Source organism: Lycorma delicatula, chromosome 4 (assembly GCF_047948215.1).
Source record: "Lycorma delicatula isolate Av1 chromosome 4, ASM4794821v1, whole genome shotgun sequence".
Classification (NCBI taxonomy): domain Eukaryota; kingdom Metazoa; phylum Arthropoda; class Insecta; order Hemiptera; family Fulgoridae; genus Lycorma; species Lycorma delicatula.
Genome location: NC_134458.1, coordinates 123,426,785 through 123,447,149, shown reverse-complemented (window position 1 = coordinate 123,447,149; position 20,365 = coordinate 123,426,785). Strand labels below are relative to the sequence as shown.

At 26.7% G+C, this 20,365-nt stretch overlaps 1 protein-coding gene and 1 long non-coding RNA gene across 2 annotated transcripts in view; both read left to right on the top strand.

Annotated features, from left to right (window-relative positions):
* Positions 1-6,422, top strand: part of LOC142323849 (putative protein phosphatase CG10417) — a 48,046-nt gene extending 41,624 nt beyond the window's left edge. Inside the window, exon 8 of the mRNA XM_075364133.1 lies at positions 2,599-6,422. Within this exon, the coding sequence (XP_075220248.1) occupies positions 2,599-2,832 (234 nt within the window). The 3' untranslated portion in view covers positions 2,833-6,422. The remainder of the gene's footprint in view (positions 1-2,598) is intronic.
* A 7,677-nt stretch (positions 6,423-14,099) lies between these two features.
* Positions 14,100-16,602, top strand: LOC142323848 (uncharacterized). The gene is made up of 2 exons (XR_012756172.1): positions 14,100-15,193; positions 16,285-16,602. It is a non-coding gene; the product is annotated as an uncharacterized LOC142323848 (long non-coding RNA).
* Positions 16,603-20,365: the final 3,763 nt, after the last annotated feature.

Below are 20,365 nucleotides of genomic sequence, written 5' to 3'. Positions count from 1 at the left end.
ACTGACTATAAAATGGTAATTTATTGATTTAAATACATGCCACTTTGCAACTATGGTAGTAAATCCTGAGCTCTTAAAGGAGTGATAAAGTCATCTTCAGGCTGCAGAGGTAAGATATCTAAGGAGGGTAAAGGGTAAGGCAAAATGAGAAAGGATATAGAACAGATCTCTAAGATCATCATCAAAAAGTGAATTCTAGTTGGATGTGACAGATAGATTTGGTTAAAAATGGTTTGATCATGTTAAATGTAAAGACCATTAGAGGCTGAGAAGATTGTTGAGAGGGAGTGAGAAGGATCGTGTGTAGTGGAAGTTGAATTTAGCCTAGACTAAAGAAAAGGAACAGAGAAAAAGATTGTATTTATATTGTAAAGACTATACTGAAAGGTTGAAGAGGATATATATATCCTCTCAATGGAATTGAACCCAGATGTAAATAATGCATTTTTGCAGTATTCAAGAAAACATAATTAAAACATCAATGTGTTTTATGATGCTTTAGTTGCAGTAATGTTATTCTACTACAGCAGTTGATCATTATTTATTAAATAGAATAAATATTAATTAGAATTTTAATTATTCGGTCTTAAAATTAAATTATTAAAAATTCTTAATTTAGTTTTAAATAATAATTAGAATTAATATTAAAAATTTTAATTTATTTGCTATTGGTGTATTAAAATATAACCTACATTATTATTTTTCTTTTTACTTCATGTGAATAAAATATAGCTCTGCAGGTTCTCAGATGGCCTGCATCCATAGTTTCATGGCCACAGAGTTGGCATGCTGGAGAGGACAGAACTCGTATGCAATGTAGGTGCGAGGCCAGATAGTCATGTCCAGTTTTTAATCTAAATGCAGCAACGCTGACTGCTTGACGGAGGCTATAGCTTATAGGGTCATATGACACCCTATAAGCTATAGCCATAGGAATTCAATTCAGTAAAGTACAGGGACTGTGGAATTATTGTATTTCTTTTCCTGGTCAAAAATTATGTAGAAGATCTCTGCTACATGATTTTTGTGTAGTAAGTGCTATTGTTGAGGTGCAGCATCCAGTTTGCGGCAGTATGTATTTGCAGGCCCTTTTCAAAACCTTTCATGAATCTCATAATAGTAGATTATTTTGATTGACTATTTGTCATGAGCCGCATACCCTTTATGAACAATACCTTTACTGATAAGAAACAAATGAGCATTAGAAGTGAGATTTTGGATATGCTCATCCATATTCTTAGGAAATGGTGAGGTACTTATGTGTTCTGAACAGAAATACATTTTCTGTACCAGACAGATAGCCCTTTCTGCTCCCCTAATAAAAAAAAAACAAAATGGCTGTCCCAGCAACCAATTGCACATATAATGCTCGACTGCGGCATCATCTAATTTTTCCTCTCGTAAAGCTTATTTCAGCAAACCAAACATGTGGAAATCACATGGTGACAGGTCTGGACTGTACAGTGGCATACCTTTTGAGCCCCAAAACATAGGTGCCAGAACTTTTCCAGCTGAAAAGCATTTCTTGGCTTTGATCGGTGCCCCCCCCCCCCCCCACTTTTCCATTACTCCATACTTGTTCTCTTGCTTTCCAGGATGTAGTTGGGATCTGTTGTTTTGCCTCAGGTCACAGTATGGTCCAATGCCTTTCCTTCCTCAAAGTGGTTCAGAAGCCATTGACAGATGTATTTTCTAGACTTTTCTCTGTGCCTCATTGAGAAATCTGGAACCCACCTCAACACTACTGTATCCAATGGTGTCTTGACAACATTGTATGCACACTCCCAATATTAATACCCATCTCTAATGCAATTTCAACATGGTTATTGCGGCGATCGCTTCCTTCCTCAAGGTTACAAACAGCCTGAATGTTATCATTGATACTGGTGTCTGAAGTTGATGTTGGTGACTTTCGTTCTCCACTGCACCATGACCACTTCTAATTTTTTTGGCCCAGTTAAATACTTGACTTGTTGAGTTTTTGACAGGGTAGCATCTCTGAACTTTCCTTGGAGTGAAGTCAAAATTCAGAGGATTTGACACTTTCTTGACAGAGAAATCAGATAATTTGTTGTCTAGCAGACAATGTACTTCCTGTTCATACATTCTTCTACTGATGTGGAAATTTGACCTACAAGCATTGCTGGCTGGTTGGTTGGTTTCCCCCCTTCACACATATCCAATTTACTACCCGCAACGCCCCACCATATCCCTGCTCTTTCTTAGTCTGCATGGCAAAATTCTGGTTATTTGAATGACTTATTTATTATAAAGTAAAGTAACTGTTTTGTTAGGTTAAAATTTTACTGGGCAAAAAAGATGTACAATATTATTTTCTATGATTTAGCGCATCTTTTTTGTAATTAGATAATACAAGCGTAATTTTGCATTCCTCTATGATCATTTTTTCTTAGGTAGGGAAACATTTTTAATTTAAAATACATTACTTTAAAAATATTTTTTTTAAAAAGTAAAAATTCAGAAACAATTGGAAAGTTATAATTTTTAATTTCTATTATGTTCTTGAAGTTGGTTTCATTTTTGTTTATTCATTGGATAACCTATATATTTGCTTATTGGAGTTTTACTTTTTTCCAGTTGTTTGATCATTGTTTAGCCCCTAACACTCTTGGTGATGGCACAGGATGTGATAATATGACCTGCATAATTGTTCAATTGAAACATGATGGCATGAATGGCCATGATGCTGTTAAACGCTCCGCATCATCTATGGGAGCAGCTGTTGGGGAAGAAGAAGAAGAAGAAGATGTGTCTACAAAACGACAAAAACTTGATAGTGACACTTCACCAGTATCAGTTGCTAGTAAGTGAGTGTGTGTAAACAACAATAAAAAATAAATATAAACAAATGTGAAATGATATTAAACAAACAGGTGTGTATGAATAAAAACATTTTAACATTGTGAATACATTTTTTACAACTGTGTGTGTGTGTGTGTGTGTTTTGATAGTATGTATGGAAACATTATTTCTTGATTTTGTAATATGACTGGCAGATGTGATTGTTATTGAGTATTAATTTTTATAAAATGCCAAGTTAAAATGTAATTTTTTTGTCTTTCGGCTAAAAACTCAGCCATTCCATTTTTTTGTTTTGTCTTTGAAGTTAATGTTAAATAATTAATATTTATTATTTAATAATTACTTTGTTTGTTTGTATAAGAAAAAAAGGAGTGTGGAAAAATCATTTAAATATTAAATGATTCAATTTGTTTAATGTTTTTATTTATTATTATCCATTTGATTTTTTCATTATATATATATATATATATATATATATATATAAAGAAAATAGAGATGTAAAATAAGTTCCTGCAATGTTACATTGATGTTGTTACCATATAATATTTAATGAAGATGATTTGTATATTTTTTTAATCGCTAAATTGGAATAGAATCTCAAAATTGTTTACATTATAATAAAATTTCTTGATGTTTTGTATTTGTGTATATTTTATGTTCTGCTGATAAGGTGTATGGTTCTGGTGTTTATTATACTGGTTAATGGAATTTTGCTTTGAAATTATGGTTAAATTTTTTATATTATGTTTTCACTTATTGTTGTTAAATATCTATGTTTAATCCACGTGTTTAATGTTTAACCAACTTACTTAAAAATAAGTCAATTTCTTGAGTTTGATGTTGATTACTGCACACTGTAAATTAATGTTGATTAATTCTTTGCTTAGTTTAGATAATTGAAAAAGGAACTTTGTTTTTTTCAAAATAAAATCTGTAATCATACAGCTATATCATTTAAAAAAGAAAAAGTTGCAGTTTTTATTTTAAGATTTTTATAGTATCAATCTCCAATTAACTTTTAAATTGACTATTTTTAAGAATTTCAATACTTAATGCCTTTTTCACAATTTATCATTTCCTTTAGTATGAGGGATATGATTTAACTAAAGTATAAATCATTAGGCTGGCCATTATTTTCAGTATAATAATGTCTTCATCTTATTTAATTTTTTATACATTTAAAAAAAAAAAGACTTGTAATCAAATAAAATTCTTAAATAACTTCTTACATTTTAAATGAATATGTGTTATTGTACATATTAATAATTAACACTATTTTTCTTTTGTAAAGAGAAAAAATTAAGGTATTCTTCACTATTAGAAAATTATTCATAATATAGTTTTAATTAATTTGGAAAAATATAAACATTTCATGTTGGGTTAAGTTAATGATACTGATCAAGTATGTTTGGTTTGGAGGCGGGACAAGACACACTTAAAATTGTAACTGAATTGATTACATTGTAAATAAATCTCAGCTTTTATTTTTTAATTCTGATGGATCAAACAGAATGTACTGACGGAAAACATTTTTAATTATACATATTCCAAAAATATTTTTCATTCAAATGCTAGTTTTTATAGTTGATTAGAAGTGTTTTAATGCTTTCTTTTTTTTCTATAAAAATGTTACTAGTCTTTTAATTTATTGAAATTATGTTAGGTAAATCTTAATGGTATTATTTCTTATGGCAGAAGATTGCCACCATTTTATCTTATTACTATGGTAACTAAAACCTTTTGTTTAAAAAAAAAAAACTTATTTTAAATCACTATTACATTAATGAAAACGAAAGTTGTTTGATAAAATAATAAATCAGAAGTTCAACTAATAAAAAATTATCCCATAAATTTTGAAATTGTCTGATTTAAAAATTAAAAACACTTCCATAATCTACAGGTTACGATAAATATAGCTGTAAATGTTAAAGGAAGCAGTGTTTGCTCAATATCTATAAGATTGATGGCAGACTGTGACTTAATTTATCTTGTTAATGATAACTTGCCATATCAACAAGTTTGTCTTAATTGTTAGAATATTAAAAAAAAAATAATAAGAAATAAATTGTAAATGTAAATTACATAGATAAAACACTTTCAGTGATAATTTTCAACTACCACTTATGATAGAAAATTACTAATGCTGTTTGCTTTTATTTTCAAGTTCGTAAAGTAGCACAGGATTTTGTTTATAGAGTCACATGTTTTCAGTTAAGCGCAACTTATTTTGGGATATTTTTCTTACTGTTATCACCTGTGTGGTTTTCTGCGGATATTATATTGTAGTACTTTTTTCTGTTTATATTAAAGCATTACATAGTTGTATATTTCTCAGCATATGTATAGTGATCATTATAAAATTACACTCTTTGTAATGGTATACACTCAATAAGTATATTACAATTAATTAGGTAGTGAATGAATTTTTAGGATAGATGTATAATAAAATTTTAACCATACTTGAATAAAGTGGAATAATGAAATATGGTATTTGACATCTGGATTTGAAAACAGTGTAGTAAAATTGTTATACTGTTATTTCATGCAGTTTCTCAGTAAAATATCAAAATTTAAATGAATCATACAATACCTGTTATGTATTAAATATATAAGTTTGTAAACAGCCACGTAGCCAAAATGATTTTTTGGTGGTTGTCTGTGTAGCAAAATTAAGAGTTAATTAAAAACAACTGTAACAATAAATTGTTAATTGTGCAAGTGCAATTCAAGAATTGAAAAAATTAGGGATTAAAAAATTATTAGTTTTTGAATTTTCTGTATATTGGATGTGATCAAGTTGTAACTCAAATTTTGAAAAAAATCCCTACAATAAACCTATAAAGTTATGATTTTTTTCATTCTAGAATATGATAAATTATGAGGATAGTAACAGAATAGACAGGATTTTGCCTGGTTGTTTAAACTACATACAGTTTTATTGTGAATTTTAAGTTTAAAGCTAATTAAGGCTTTAACCTAATTAACCTTAATTTAAACTTTTAACATAATTAAGTTTAAACCTAATTATAGATTTCTGGCCCTTAGTTGACCAAATTTTAATGATCATAGTAGGTGTAAAGAATTGGTGATGTATGTAAAAATATTAAACCTTTACCATTTAAAAAAAAAGTCATATAATATGGTCTCATGTCTTATTTTTGGGAGAGAGATTGTGCAGAGCCCCATTCTGACCATGATGGCTCTATATTGTAAAATTGCTTTTGCATCTTTTTGGTTTTAGATAAACAAATTTTTTTAATGCATTGTAAAAAAAAAAAAAGATTTCATTAACTGGTGCATTCATTAAAATAAGTTAAGGAATACAGTAGATTAATTTAAAAAAAAAAAAAAAAAAAATTGGCTAAGCACAATGTAATTTTTATTGATAATTTTTTTAATATTGTTTTCATGTAGTTTATAAGTTCTTTTTTTATTAGTATTATTTAATTTATTATTATTATTTAGTATTTTATGTTACAACATTAAATTTAAGTTGCACAAAGTAAAAATTATGTGTGTATGTATGTTCTTTATAAGAAGTTTTGTTGATATTCTACTTAAGCATATTTAATTTTAAAATAAAATTTAATGTGTTTTAATGTGTTTTTTTTTTTTTTACTATATATCACTTCATATCAATTTAATTAGTTCTATTTGTTTTCCATGAGATATATTTAAAAACCAATTTGGCTTACCAGTCTATTCATTCCCAATACTTATTTGTTGTGGGCAATTAAAATTTATTTGTGACAGGTCCATTATAAATTATTTTTATAAATTATATAGCAGTGTATTATTTTCAAATTTTATTTTATTTCAGATGTGTTATATGAATTGATTACTCAATAATATTATCCATATTGGATATGGATCATGTTGTCCTAAAATTGTGTATTGATTAAATTTCAATAGAAATAGCGCTTGGAGTAATTAAGTAATTTAAAATTACCAAATGTATTTGATAACCTCAGATATATAAAGCTAATTAATTACCAGCTGGTGAATTTGTCTGATTATTCTTCCCAAGAGTTATTAGAAGAATAATGGAAAGAAGTATAAGATTTTGCCTGTAAATTTTTAGTTTTTGTCTGTAAATTTTTAGTTTTTGTCTGTTTTGAGTTTACAACAATTGACCATTGTTGTAAATTTATACTGCTTTGTTTTATAAACAAAGTTATTGTTTTCACAAAACTACTATAATTTTGAATACTATATTCCCTTGTCTACATATAATTTTGGTTTTGCTTTAAATATTTTTCAGAATTTTTTAAATTGTGATTATTTCTTAATTATGTAGTGTTGCAGTTACTGTGGTATATGACTGATTTTGTAAAACATTTAGTCCACAAAATTTGATACAACTAATAATGCAATATTTTAATCTGTATTCAGCTAAATAGTGTATTTAGTAAGCAGTCCTTTTTAGTTTAGCTGTCCTTTTAGGCTATAGGACTGAATCTTATAGCTAATAAAAGTTGTAATCTAGTTTAAATGAATATATTTCTTTACTTAATGGCACTTGCCTGAAGAATAGGGGCTGGAGATAAGGGAAGACAAAATACTGATTGCTTTTGATTGATTTATATTATATTGCAGAAGTCGTCTGTTATCTAGTGTGCTTTCTTGCTTCAGATCCTATAAATATGCTTGTAACATGGTTTGTTCCCCTATGTTCAAGTGTGATATTAAAACTTGCAATATATTGCTTTTGTCAGATCAAATTGTATCATCTGTTTTAACTTCCACAGAAGGCAAATGAGTACAAATGTCCTGGACTGTTCTAGTATTGAATGATAATAATGTTACTATGAAGCAAATGATCTTAAAAGAAGAAACTATAATGCCTATTGATCCCCCCCTCTCCCCTATCAGCATATACAGTCTTGTCATTAATCATCTGAAGCTGTATAATCTGTGTGTCACATTGCAATTTGTTAGAAGTGTTGTCACTGATTTGGCAGATATGGTTTACAATATTAATTGTTCATTTTACTGAAGGTAATGCAATGTTGTTACTCTTTTAATACAATTTTGTCAGATTATTACTTTTTAATTAATAAAATGCATGTTTATTAATTAATTATTACCTACAACATTTTTTTCTTTGGATTGCTTATTGAAAACTGTTAATATTATTAGGATGTATAAAAAACAGTCTAATTATAAATTATTGAAATTCAAAACCAAACTTTCTTTTCTTTCATTACAAAATCATGTATGAAAATGAAATTATTTTTCATTCCTATATATATATACACACACACACACACATTATATTATTTCTTAATATAATACTATTTCTTCTAAAAATAATACTAGTACAATTAACTAGTGTGATATATCTGTAATTGATATTGTACTCTGTAAATTGACATAGTAAATATAAGAATATACGTTTTTCATTGGTTTCAGTCTGTAATACTTTGGTAATAGTCATCAGTATCTTATTTCAGTTCCATCAAATAATTTGACAGGGAAAAGTAGATATTAGTTGCATTGACAAGTAAATAATTTTTTGTAAAAGTCACATGGTCACAACTTCCCTGGACACTTATAAAGCATGCATTTGTTGGAAGTTATTGTATCTAATTGTGTGTACAGATTTTTAACCAATTTTGGTAATTTTTTATTTAGTTGCTGCTGTAAAAACCTATTATTGCATCAGTATATATAATAATTTATCCCTACACCATTATACTTTGATAATGTGCTATAAATTTTTACATTTTTTTCCATGAAATCTCTAGGAAAGGCACACATTTTTCTTAACTGTTTTGGAAAACCTGCTGTAGTTGAGTGCTCTTTCTATTATCTTGTTATATAACAATAAGTGTGGTGTCAGTAGTAGTATTTTTTTTTTTATATTACTGCTAATTTTTATTCTAGAATTCATCATGAAATCCTCTATTAGTATTTTAGTTTCTTGCAATGTTTTTTTTTAATAATTAATTTTAGTTAAATATAAATTGCTAATTGAAACTGTTAGGCATTTTAGTTTAATGAAGCAACATGTCATTAAAGAGAAACTATTCAAATTCAGTTAATGAGAAGTATTTGTGAGATCAAAATTATGTTTGTAATGAAATTTAAATGGATTTAGAGGTAGTAATACGATTTTATGTTCAGTTTAACAAAATTTTCAGATTTTTAATTATATTTAATTGGTGTTTTATGTTTCTTTGCAAAAGCAATGTTTTATAAATTACATTTGTATTGCTTTGTGTATGTTTTATTGTGTGAAAAGATGGAATTTAATAATGGTTTAAATATATTTAGTTCAACTCCATCGTATTCTTTACTTTATGGGTATGACCACTATGTTTAGGTTATAGAAGTGCCTTCTAGTTTGAGATAGCCAGAAAGGAACTTTTCTGAAAACACTCAATTTATAAAAAATATAATTTTAGATGGTCATAACTAGACACTTATAAAGTGTCTACTTTATATCTACTTGTGTGTAGAGATTTTTAACTAATTTTAGTAATTTTTTGTTTTAATTTCTGTTGTAAAAACTTATTGCATCAGTGTGTATATATAATTGATATTTCTAAAATAACTACTGGTAATTTGTAGTACATTAAACTGGTAATTAAAGTAGTATATTAATAAACATATAAAACTGTTTTTGAAAAGTTAAATTTTTTAAATTAGAATTTTGAAGAATTAATTATATTTCAGTAATATTATGATAATTGGTTCCATTAATTAAAAGCATAGAAATAGAATATTCTACTGAAACAGAAATAAAATAAAAATTCAATCGAATTGTGTTAACTAGTCTGATGAAATTCATCTTTGGAATTTTTGTGTAGTGGTCATGCCTGTACCATCAAAGGTAGTAGCTTTTAAATTCAGCCTATTAAAATTCACTAATGTCTGTTATCTTCTGGAAATTTAGAATTAGTGTTTTGTATTCTTTCCTTGTACTAATTTAAATTATTTTTTGATTAACACTAGTTATCTTTATGATAATAGTAGTATCTTAGTGATAAAAATCAGCACTTCAGATAGTAATTTTTGTAGATAGTAATTCTGATTGAAATAGATTGTATAATAAATAAAAAAAGTGGATTTGATTTTACTTCTTATATATGATATGATTATGTTTTCATCAGTTTTGTGTGTCAAAACTCAATCAAGTAATGATTTGAGTGCGTAGTCTAATTGAAGTTAGATGTAGGAAGAGTTTTTGTGTGAAATCTTTGGTGTTAGAGGAAGGCATGGGTATCATGCTTCCACAAATCAGTTAATTAATAGTTGAGGGTTGTAAGTTATGGTAGGTGGTCGTAGTTAGAAGAGGCCATATGAAGGTGATAAGTTGTGTAAACATACTGATGGAAATATCTGCCAAGGCACTGCATCAGTGGCATCCTAACAGAGGCCAAGCTGATGACTGTTGTATTATCAGGCTTAGATAGTCTAAAAGACCACCTCTGGTAAAGTCCATCAGACCTAGGTACAGAGGAAGTGGTGTGGCGACCGAGATCATCACAAGATGGCTGTCATCCGTATGAAGATCAGGATGTAAATAATGCAATTATTATATAGTGCTTCTGAAAATAATATTACATAATAAATAAATAAATTAGTAATGATGGAATGATATTAAAAAACTTAATTTACAGAAATTGAGTGGTTAGATTATAATATATATATATAATCTAACTGGTTGACTATATGTATATATATATATATATATATATATATACACATGTATAATACAATCAACCTTTATGCATTTGTGCCACCTTTTCACCCACTTCTGGAGACACATTATCAACTCTCAATCCCTTTCTGGTCATAGGAAAATTTTCAGAAGGTTCTAGCTGGAGCTTGAGCACCTGCAATGAGAACTTTTTATAACATTTTATCCTCAGAGGTCAATCTTTTTGATACAAAGATGCAATTGTCAGGCCAAAAGGGCCTCTGTTATTTATTTATATGGCATTTCTAGAAACTTAAATTGAAGACTGCTCTTGGCTATTATTTTTATTTAGTATTAAAACAAAATTAAACAGCTTTCCAGACTGTTGAAACTCAATTTAACAACTTTGAAATGCATCTTACAGTAATACAAAAGTTTCAATCAAAAACTCTTCCACATTACACACTTTGCAAAGTATGTTACAGCCAACATCCTTCATGAAGTTCTAACAACTAAAATTTTCAATTTGAAATGTCCTCCAAAGATTAGAAAAAAATATATGTAAACATTTTTATTTATGCTTTATTTTGTTTTTAATAGAGGTATTAATAATGTATTGCTAATTTTGTCTATTTAAAGCAGCAGCTCTTTTGAATTAATTAGTTAGATACAAATTTATTTGTATAATATGAAAAATTCATTTTTTCTTTAATAACATTTCTGAGTATTCAAGTCTACAAAATGAGAAAGTATAAATTGGTTAGTTATTTTGCTATGTATATTGATTAGTTAGACAATAAATTTGACATGTGATTATGAGCTGTTTTTCTGAGCATTAGTGCATTATCAAAATATTAAGAAAAACATAGAAAAGGCATGAGGAAAATTTTAATTAAAATTTAGAAGAGTGTTAATGAAGAATAAAATAGCAAAATATGTTTTAAAGAAAATTAATTTTATTGCTGGATTATATACGCAAAAAATGAGGGCATCAACCCATAAAAAGTGTTTTTAAAAAATCAGGATATAGTGCAGAAAAGAGGAAGTGGAAAATTTTTAATTTTAGAAACATCAAAATTTTTGAAGTAGTAATGATGAATCATTTTAGTTTATTTTCTTAAGTTATAAATCAGAATTATAATGGCAATGATGAACCAGAAATTTCAGTCCATTATTGACATAATGTTAAACAGAATTTATATAAGAATTCTAATACAGTTAAGAGAAAGAAAATCAGTTTTAACAAGCATACACCTTTAATAAAATTGTGTTCAAATAATCTTGAACAGGTGGTTAGGCAAGAATAATTAAATTCAAATTAATCTCAATACTTTTTTTAACTAAATTGAATTAGGAGTAATGGAAATTAATAGTGCACTGCATAATTTAAATCACAGATTAGACATGTTGCAGTATAAATTTCCTTATAGACTATATATATATATGTGTGGTGTGTATGTAAAAACTCATCACATTTTTGTTTATATTTAATATTTTATTTATAGCACAAATTTAATCATAATTGTAACTTCATTCTATAATTACCCTAAAGTAAATGGTACTTATAACTATGTATAATTAATTATATATATATATATATATATATAATTTGTGGAAAAAAATTGTTAAATAAGCCAATTAATTAGATTCAAACTCAGTCCAATTTTGTTAGTCAAAGTTGGACTAAGAGTTTGAATCTAGAAGAGTTTATTATTTGCCAAGTAAAATTAAGTAATGCTAGAAAATGATAAATTCTTTGAAGTTATTTCATTTTTATAGTAAACTGTTTTTGTTATCAAATAACTGTAATTTTTTTTAGTTTAAAGAGAAAGTTTTAAGTTTATTATACAAACAATAACTTAATGTTTGTATGAAAATTGTACAGTACATAAAAAAAAAACAAAATAACATTGGTTGTCATTACATAACTTAGTCTAGTATGAAAGGGTTGAGTAGAAGAGTGTTTAAGAGGTAGGTAACTAATCACATAACAACTTGCTTAGCCTTATATAAGTTCTTTAAAATTGGGAGAAATAGCCAAAATTGCTAAAACAAACCACCTAACATTCTCCTATAATCTACTTTAGCTGGCTAGTATCATTTTACATGAACTGACATAGTGTTGAATAAAAGTTTAATATTTATAAACATCAGTCCCATTCAGTACACTAATTACCTAACTTTCACTACTGATTAATGAATTCAACTTATCTGAATTTGTTTTGAGGAAAAGTTATTTTAAATTTTCTTTTTTATGATTTATAAGACATAATATATTTAACAAAGATCCCTTTTAATTTAATTTTAACATTATTTTTCTGAAAAATTTATACCTGCAGTGTCTTGGAAAGCAAGATAATCATGACCCTTTACCAAATTTAATGAAAAGTTTTAGTTTGTATATGTTACAGAAACTTGGGTCTACAGTTTGTCAGGGTGTTCTTTTCCAGTTAATATTTGACAGATAAAAAATTTGTTTTTTTTACATAGGTAATTAAATCTGATGTGTTAAGTATTTTGTAACAGCAAATTAGACTTGCCATTCTTTGATTTTTAAAAAGTAATTGTAACATAAACTAGCTTGTCTCTTTCAAATATAATTTTTTAATGAAAGCAGAAGCGGTTATTAATGTTATTTCTTAAATTTATACTTATTATTTTGAAATTTTAACTAAAAAATTTTATGACAAAGAATAAAATAACATTTTATTCAGTTCAGATTAAAGTTTTCTTTGCTAATTCATTTATTTATTTTATTATTGTAAAAAAATATATAACTTATATTGCATACTGTGTAGTAATGAATTGTATTTCATTTATAAAATTTCTTTTGATACAGTGTTTCAAATATATTTCTAAAAAAAATGTTAACTGTAAGTTTAGTAGCAGAGCAGGCACTTAACGAGTTATAATAAGTTGGTGTAAACTACGCTAGTGCTGTTATGTGTATTTTTCAAGGTTTTTGTTACTAGCATTCCTGTATCTGTTTTCGCTTAAAGCTGGATGACATTAGTGCTAGCATATTCATACTTTTTTTCTTTTTCCTGTTTAGCCTCCGGTAACTACCTTTCAGTAGCATATTCATACTGTTTTAATTATACAACACACAAATTCGCTGCTTATTAATAATACATCTTATAAATTATACAGCATTAGTTTTTATTCAATATGATAATTAGACTTTGTACTACTATTAGCATTTCTATTTGTACAGTTGGGTATGAAACACACATTGCTTGAATGTGAAATCTTTTTAGGTAGTGTATTAAATTTATTTGAATCCGTTTGATTTTTTATCTTTGTTGTTGCTTCTATTTTCTTCTCTTTGTTATTATATTTCTTATATAATTTACTAGAATTTAAGCGAGACAATCTTAGATAGGTCATATAAAGATAACAGAATACTTATGATTCAACTGGCTTGCTTGAAACAAAGATGCCATTATTTTGTGGTGGTTTAGTTGGGGATCATTCAAGTATTTTGTAAACAACTTAAGTGATGTCAAGGGGAGTAAAATTTACCTTAAGTAAGCAAATACTATATTTACTATGAAAGAATTACAATAAAATTTTCCAATAAATTATTATTTCATTATAGGAAAACTTGTTTGTCATTATGATCAAGTTATATTACATTATGTCATATATTGAGATATTTTAATATTAATATATGATATTGCCATAATGTATATCTTATCTTTTCATGTAATGAACTGAAATAAATTTACAAAAATACATATAAAAAATTAATTTCATGAGTTTGCATTACAAATTATATAACTTAATTCTTTAAAGATATGTATTTATAATTTTTTGTGTAGATGTAGAAATTTAATAAAAGCTGTTAAAATCTTTACAAAGAGATTAATTTTTATTTAAAAAGATGTAACATAAAATTAAAATTCAAAAAATTCCTCAAAAACTTAATGAATTAAGTTTTTATTATTGTTACTACTATAAATATATATTAACTTTTTATGATAATGAAAAGTCATATGAATACTTAAATGAGTATTTACTGTTTATAATTTAATAAAGTTTAACATTTAATAAAGTTTGCACATAGAAAGATAAGTTAAACAAAGTTAAAAATCATTAGTAACTTATTACTAACGATTTTTCAGTAAATTATAAACTGCTTAGAACCATTCTGATGTAAGTGTGGAGTGTATAAGACAAAAGTTTATGTGAAATAGGAAGTGAACACGTATTGACTTAGATCCCGATTAACTTATCATATGAAAAAACAGATATATTAATAAATACTAGCTGGTCAAGGCTTGCTACGCTCACCCAACCTCTAGCCAGGGGGCAGAGCCCCCGGACCCTTGGCATGTTTGTGAGAATATTAAGTATTTTACAGATATTCTTTAAAGAAAAAACTATTAGTAATTTTATTTCTGTTGCTATGATGAAATATAATGAAGTAAAAGGATTAATACATTTACACATATATATACACATTGTTCATATCAAGAAGCATGGTGCTTCTGTACTATTTATTTTAATAAAAATTTTCAAAAAAAATTGTCTACAATAGTTTTTTTAAAAAAAGTATAATAACTGTTAATGTAAACAATGTACTGTTTATAGGACACAATATAATTTATTATACAGTTGTTAGTTCAGTTTTTCTGCTAGATGGTAGCGATCAACAATGGCTGTGCACAGCTGCCTGGCACACCATGTGGTCTGCTCTGCGTCAATAACAGCTAAAATAAAAATGTAAGTACATACAACAAACAAACCAATGCACCATATGTTGTTATTGGAAATATAGCAAAATTCTAAAACTGTCCATTATTTGTTTTACTGATGTCTATACGATTAGAAAATAATAGGAACTACTAAAATGTCTTAGCAGTGTGCAAATGTATCTTTTAAGATATTTATTTATATTTAAAAAAAATGACATTCAATAGACGCATTGTTTAATTATGGATTCTCATTTTCTGAGTTATAGAAAAAAAATTTCTTTAAACCCTGTCCGTATTAATCTTTAAGCTGTGAATTTGTATATACATTTTAAAAATAGTTCTTGTTAAAACAAAAATATTATTTTTTTAAAATTGTTTTGCATTTAAAAATCAGTTTTTATTTATTTACTTTTACATTCTGCTGATACCTAATAATAATTTGTTATAAATTAATATTGAACGTTAAATAGTAATTTTATACAGAATTTTTGTATTATAGTATATTAAAAACTTATGTATAAATTATGTAGTTGGTTATATAATTATTGTAATTATAATTGTCTAAAAAAAAATTGTACCTGACATTTTTATAATTTTGCTTTATATGCAGTAAATACATGTTTAACTGAGTGCAGATTAACTGTGGTGCCTTGTAAAAGTTTCTAATTAAACAAAAAATTGACGTTTATATTAATTAAAAGTAATTATTAATTATTTAAAAAAATTAAATTAAAAAATGCTATTAAACATTTAATTATTACTTTAAAAAAGACCAATCTATTACTGATTTCTGTGCACCAGCATTGTATCAGCAACACATGTCTTGCATCCATGGTAGGTAAAATTGCATATTTTATACTGAACATTAAAAATCCATTAATCATCAGTATTCTTAAGATGTAGGTATGCTTTTGTATTTATTGCATAGAGAGAAAAATATATAATTATTACCATATGATAAAAATAAAACTATTTTAGTTAACTGTTTTATTATATCAGTTGTTAAAAATGTTGAAGTGGTACTTAAAATAAATAAAAAAATATAATTTAATTTTTAACAATCATAACCTGTGAAATACATTTCTATTCTAACTTTACTTCTCATAAAATTTCTCACAGGTTCTTTGGATCTTTCCTGCTTTTGTGACTGCCTTCATCACTATCTCAGTTAAGCAAAAGTTTACTGTATAAATAAAATAGTTAACAGTATTTTTTTAATAAGTGGTAATTAAAAAAAAATCTGTCCATAATGAATTTTAAAATTGATAAAACACAAGATAGATTGCCTTGAATATTTGTATTTTTTTTTTTTATTATGTGTAACAACTTATAAATGTTTTATAAGTGATGATTGTAACAGATAATACTTTGTTAATATGCATTATTTACTCCATGTTCACTTTTGTGCATTAATTTTATTAAAGAATAATAATTTTATTTTGTTTTAGTTTTAATTTCTATTAATAAAACAAAGCATTTATGTTTATTATTAAAAATACATCTTTATCACTTCAGTGTATTATCCTGAATTCTCTAGCCTAATTAATAATTGTAGGCTTTTTTGATATGGCAAATTATAGTTATCTAGATAAAAGCATTGCTGTTATTCTCATTATAGCATCCTAAAAACAAATAGTGTTACAAAGAGTGGTGCAGTTGATTTTAATGCATGTGTTTGACTAAATTACAAAGTAAACCCAATTTTTATTTATTAATTATTTTATCATAATAATAGTAATAATACTGGGAGGATCACAAGGCCCAAGTAGTCCCTTTTAAGAGACCTCGATAATGGACTGATTAAAGTGATCCTATGTAGTCATAAAAGATGACAAAAAAATAATAGTAATAATGCAGTAACAAAGTTTCAACATTAAAAAAGAATAAGCCTAATTATATGAAGAATATATGCAATATTTCTGAAAATAGTAATAAGTATTGTATTATAAGAAATAATTAAATTAGGATGTCAAAATAGTATTTAAAGAAATCATGTACAACCAATTTTTTAGTGACCTGTTTATGATAAGTTATTTGTACTAGTATCATCAGATTCATTCATATAATCAAATTTAGTTCACCAAACCACCTGTTGAACACATGTCCTTACTGACTAAAATGGGATGAAAAAAGTTAATACAAAGATTTAAAATCATTTAACAGAATTGTTTGGCTTAATACCATTTGTGCTAAGTATGTAATTTAAATTTAGTTAAACATTTTTATTTAATAAAATTTTATCTTAGTTTATTTACTAGAAGTACATGCATGCTTGCATATGTATGTGCATATTTACACATTAACAGGATAAATGTATGAGGGGAGTTTAAATAAGAAAAATGAAGAAAAAATAAACAGTTCTGGTTGAATTATATTTATTTTCAATGTAACTTACTTTTAGCTAAACATGTTTAGCCAAACATTGTTCAAGTGGCATTATGCCATTTTTATAGAATTACTTGTTCAAATCTTCAAAATAGCATTCATGGCATCGATCACTTTATAGAAAATTTCTTTCCCTTGAATGGTTTCTTAAAGTTTGGAAATAGAAGGAAGTTGGAGAGCTACTGAGTGAGTTGCTGTAGCAATTCAAACTTCAATTTGACTGATCAGTTTGTTAGTTACTATTTAAAAATGCGTACTGGTTTTTTGTTTTGAAATATTTGTATGATACTTCTATAAATTGATTCATTACTGGTTTTTTTTTTTATTTTGAACTGAATTTGAAATTTTCATTTCATTATTACAAATGTTTGTTATCTTTGTTGTCATCCAAATTGTTCGATATTCTTCTTAGATTCATAATTAATAATTAACTCTCCTTCAGATATACCATTTTAATTTTACAGAAGCAATTTATATTGAAATTAGATTGTTTAATTCTACCTTTTGAGATTAAATTATGATTGCTCATTTTGCATTTCTTGTAAATAGATTTTTAAAGTGCCATTTAATATAATCTCATTTCTCCAAAATGTTAGCTGTTTCAGTTCAAGAAATTTTTTTGCCACTTTATATGTTCCCAGAAAATGTAAAAAATCAATAAAAAGGTTTTTCTACATTCCATCTTGCTATTACTATCAAACCCACACATTTTACCCAATTTTCAGTTAACTTGAAAGTTCAAACACCCTTTTCTTGAACTCTTAACAGTCTTCCTTTTTTTAATTTATAAAAATGATTGGTTTCCATTCTCATTTATACCTCTGTGTACCTCTGCTCTTTATACCCTCCTTTCCTAATTGCTGGTTTTTTTTGCCAACTGTTATAGTTTTTCTTTTGTTTATAATAAATTAAAGAAATGTCTGTAATGTATAATTGCATGATTTTGAAGAGTTTTGTATTGCTTATAGAGATTCTATATCCACCCATGGAAAATGTTTGTATAATATCATCATTAATTTTTAAAGCGTGTTTTTGTACATTCTGTGATTACACAAACCAAATTTCATCATTTACATAAAATTATAACTAACTGTTCTTATAGTTCGGGAAACTGGACCTTTTTTCCTCTGAAGAACATAAATTTTTGTTTATAGCTGCAAGGCTTTCTTTCTTTTTCTAATTAACTTTACTTTTTAAATGATTTTATTTGCAATTTATAAAGATACTTTCATGAATATTTCATGTTATTATAAAATAGAATAACTTAAAAGTTACTGAATACACTAAATTAGAGACATTTGTTTGTGCTAATTGTTAAATAAACATTTCTTAACTGAATTACCAGAATTGCTAATTGTAGGACTGTTAATGATGTCTGTAGACTTTGGGTCATGGCTAGTGATAGCAAGCTTCCTTTGTTTACGTTTACTTTCAGTTTAACTGGATTTCAGTAAAGCATTATAATTATTAATGGTAATGTTACATTAATGTTCACTTTTCATTTTTTTCCTTGTATAAATATTTTTCTTCTAAGCTGATTTTAAATGGCATTATAATGCTTGCAATCTATAATGAGGTATTTGCGAAGAAGAAGGGTTTCAATAATCTTTCAGTTACAAAGAAAACTAGTTGTAGCGGACTTAGGGTATGTGGAAAATAACTACAGTTATATTAAAATAATAGTTTTCGTTTGAGGTAACTAATAGTTTATTGAAGGTTTTAATATAAGCTTTGATACACAGCAATACTGAGTGAAAGTACATTGGTTCATGTTAGCCAATCTTAAAGAAAAAATCACAAGCAAATGATTTTTGTAATTAAAAAAAAGGTTTAATCATACATGTTTAATCTTTCATTATGCTAATCAATAATTAAGAAGAAAACCATTAACTTGTAAGGATGAAGTCTCTTACATTCATTGACAACCTGTCACTGCTTTAACATTGATACAGAGTCCAGTTAGAGGTTAAAAATTATTTTTGAATACAATGCTCTATCTCTAAGGATACCCAGGTAGTAAGAATTTTGCCTGCAAAAGTATACAATATATAAGGCAATTCTTATTCTTTACAGTATCATTGATAACATACAAAAAAGAATAGAAAATTTCCTTAGGGGTATTTAAGTCTCCATTCAATAAACTAGGGATAAATTCAGTCATATATTTTAAATAAAAAATTGTTATTTAATAATTAATTCATAAGTACTTAATAAAATAAAGCATGAAACTATTAAGACAGTCTTAAAACTAACTATAAGTGACTTGGGAGGGAACAATCAGTGAACTGCCTTCACCACATCTTGTACATAATGCAAATTACAATTGCTTGTTTGTGTATTGTATTGCCCTGCCACCATTCTGAGCATGTGAGTTACTTTATGGATCAACGAATTGCTTAAAATATTGTTAACAACTTAAGTAATGTGTATTTTTATTAAATAAACTTTTTATTTATGAAATTCCAGTGATTTATCATCAAATCTATAATTTTATTTTTAAAAAAACAGCACAGAGGAAACTCGCATTACCTGATATGCCATATGAAGATTAAAGTTTACCCCCCCCCCCAACAAAAAAAAAACAATACAAGTTACACAACTTAAACATCCACAATGTAGCCTTATTTCTTAGAAAGTGATAATAAAACAAATATAAGTGTTCTGAACCATACCCACCAAAACACCTACTGAACATGCCCAACATGACACTATTAAAAAAGTGTTTTTCTTCCAGTTATAAAGCATTTGTTGCAGATTGTTTTGAACCTCAAACGTAACCCATTATGGTTATGGGTGGATGATACTATGTAGGAAA